The 2,690-nt window shown below is 34.4% G+C and overlaps 1 protein-coding gene across 3 annotated transcripts; it reads right to left on the bottom strand.

Annotated features, from left to right (window-relative positions):
• Nucleotides 1-568: 568 nt before the first annotated feature.
• LOC109589841 (protein draper-like) lies at nt 569-2,599 on the bottom strand. 3 transcript variants are annotated; one of them, XM_020005838.1, is made up of 7 exons: nt 2,329-2,599; nt 1,873-1,920; nt 1,687-1,815; nt 1,485-1,524; nt 1,367-1,436; nt 952-1,153; nt 569-670 (listed from the first exon to the last, which is right to left on the bottom strand). In XM_020005838.1, the coding sequence occupies exons 1-6, from the start codon at nt 2,426-2,428 to the stop codon at nt 1,097-1,099; spliced, it is 444 nt and encodes a 147-aa protein (XP_019861397.1). In that variant the 5' UTR covers nt 2,429-2,599; the 3' UTR covers nt 569-670; nt 952-1,096. The 3 variants fall into 3 exon arrangements, with proteins under 3 accessions (XP_019861397.1, XP_019861398.1, XP_019861399.1); XM_020005839.1 differs by having other exon boundaries at nt 569-667; XM_020005840.1 differs by lacking the exon at nt 1,873-1,920 and having other exon boundaries at nt 2,329-2,598.
• Nucleotides 2,600-2,690: the final 91 nt, after the last annotated feature.

Raw genomic sequence — 2,690 nt, 5'->3', positions numbered from 1 at the left:
TTCCACAGTCCAATACTTGCTCTCCATTGAGAGACATCAATCATTTTGTAACTGTATGGTAAACTACACTAGTGGGAGTGTGTCGTGAGACTGAATTCTTGTCATTCTTCTGTCTCATGAATGCCATAAATGGACTTAGTATACACACACATCTAACATTGTTTGTTTTACTATATTATTACTCTACTCTGCTACTAATTTGTTTTGACTAAATTTGGTCATTTCAAACATTTCCTGTAGAAAGCAACATACAAAAAGTGGAGTATATGTACATAAAGGATGGGTGTATCAGTGCATGTGTGTGGTATATAGGACCTCATGAAAATAGTTACTGGAACACACCAATAACACTGAATATTATTATCAATTGATAGCTGGTATAACATCTATTAATAAATATAATATACAAAAGAATATACATTAATCTTCCTCAGTGCTGCTATTCCAGTTGCTGTTCTGTAACATGATCTGTTCCCACTCTCTCCTCTCCATCAGTTCTCTCTTTATCTCTGACTTGTTAAACTTTATCTCTCCGTTACCATGACAACATACGTGAACGGCACACAGTATAACATGTATAGTGACAGTACTTAAACCAATTAATATAATAATAATAATTAATTGATTATCATCATCATTAGCACTGTAATTAACTGGAGGAGATGAACTACTAGAAAATGAAAAAAAAAATAGAAAGTAATATTATGATCAATTCATGTACATACAAGCATATTACTAATCTACCATATACCATGCAATTTATGCGACAAAAATGATTTTTTGCTTGGTTGCAAAAATTAAAATTGCAAACTTCTGCAGCTCTATTGCCACGTGGTGCAGTTTGAAAGCTATTCAAAAAAATTTATTTTATGAAATCTTAGAATTGCAGGATTTGTGAAAAATTTTTGTCGCATAAATTTCATGGTATACAGTATTTCCTCTTTCTCTCACCTATTATTAGTTCCATTACAACTATCAATTCAATAGATTTATTATCATTATTCAATATCCTGTACTGATACATCATTAGTAGGAGACAGTAATGAGGAGATTGAGTTCATCACTGATACTGCAGTACTAACATCAGAAGTATCAGTTAATGATGATGATGATGATGGCGTAATATTATATTACAAGATGTACCAGTCCAACCCTGAGAAAAGGAGGGAGAAAGAAAAAGAGAGAAAACAATTATAAATGTGCAAGTTCTAGAGAATCATAACTATAGTGCTGAATGTGCACAGTAAGCATGTTATTATAGCACATTCCTACTGGTCTATCATTCAAGTCAATATTAAGTGAACTATGTCAACTATAAAAACACATATTGCGTGGGGATTCTCTCTAATAAAAATAACTGCTGTACCTTGTTACAAAAACATGATCCATTGACTATAGAACAATGTCCATTACCAGAACAATCAGGATACACACACCTTTAAATAATAAAATAATAATAAATAATAAATCTTTTAGTGCCTTACTTCTGAGCACAGTTAACTCCATAATAACCTTTCTTACATTCTATGAATATAAGAAATACAAACATACTCAACACTTTACAATTATTGTCTTCACTTCTCGCCCCTCTCTCCCTCTCCCTCCACCTCCCTCTCTCCCTCTCTCCCCCTCCCTCCCTCCCCCCTCCCTCCCTCCCTTCTCCCTCCCACCCTCCCTCCCCCTCACTAGTCCAGCAGTGAGCTCCAGTGTATCCAGTATCACAGGTACAGTTACCATACACTGGGTGACAGTGACCACGTCCATAGCAGTAACAATATGACCTACAATCAGATCCATACCGGTTTCTAGGACAAGCTATATCATGAAGGAGAAGGAGAGAATAAAATTTGAAATTATATTAAATTATTTTACGTTTTTGACACAGTTCTCCGATCCAACCAGGATCACATGTACATGAACCTAAGGATAATGATAATAATGAATAATTATACATGTACACAGCATAAGGACATCAAATTGTATCAGAAAATGTACATGGGCTATAGCCTTGAGTATTTTTCAAAAATAGGCCATTAAAACGGCCATAACTTTAAAAATAAAGTTGGAATCAGCTCAAACTTGCTACACAGCATAAGTACATCAATATGTATCAGAAAATGTAATAAAAATTTGGGGTGATTTTGGAGCCATTTTTTGGAAAAAACCATGGGCTATAGCCTTGGGTACTTTTCAGATTTTGGCCGTTTTTTAAAAATGGCTGTATCTTGAAAAATCAAAGTCGGAATCAACTCAAACTTTTTACACAGCATAAGTACATCAATATGTATCAGAAAATGTACTAAGGACAGTACATGTATTTCCTCTTACCCTCCATACATATTCCGTGTCCATTACAATCAGTCAGTGAACAGTTAACAGATCCACAAGTATCTCCAGTCCATGGAGACTCACATGAACACGCCCCCATGTCACATGACCCGTGGTTATTACAATCAGGTTCAAGACACTGTACATCATGGACACATATCACTGTTGATACCTTCCTGGCACACCTGTACTGTGATTCATGATCACTGTAACAAGGAATAAAACCAGTTATATAAACAGGTTTATACTTTAAAATACTTCAGTACTGTATAGCACCAAAATTTTAATATTAACAAGGCTAGGTATTAGTACAAAAATATCAAATTAAAAATTTAAGATTTACATGTACATGTATAATGTAT

This window comes from Amphimedon queenslandica, unplaced genomic scaffold (assembly GCF_000090795.2).
Source record: "Amphimedon queenslandica unplaced genomic scaffold, v1.1 AMPQUscaffold_10821, whole genome shotgun sequence".
Classification (NCBI taxonomy): Eukaryota; Metazoa; Porifera; class Demospongiae; order Haplosclerida; family Niphatidae; genus Amphimedon; species Amphimedon queenslandica.
This window is presented reverse-complemented; position numbering and strand designations above follow the sequence as displayed.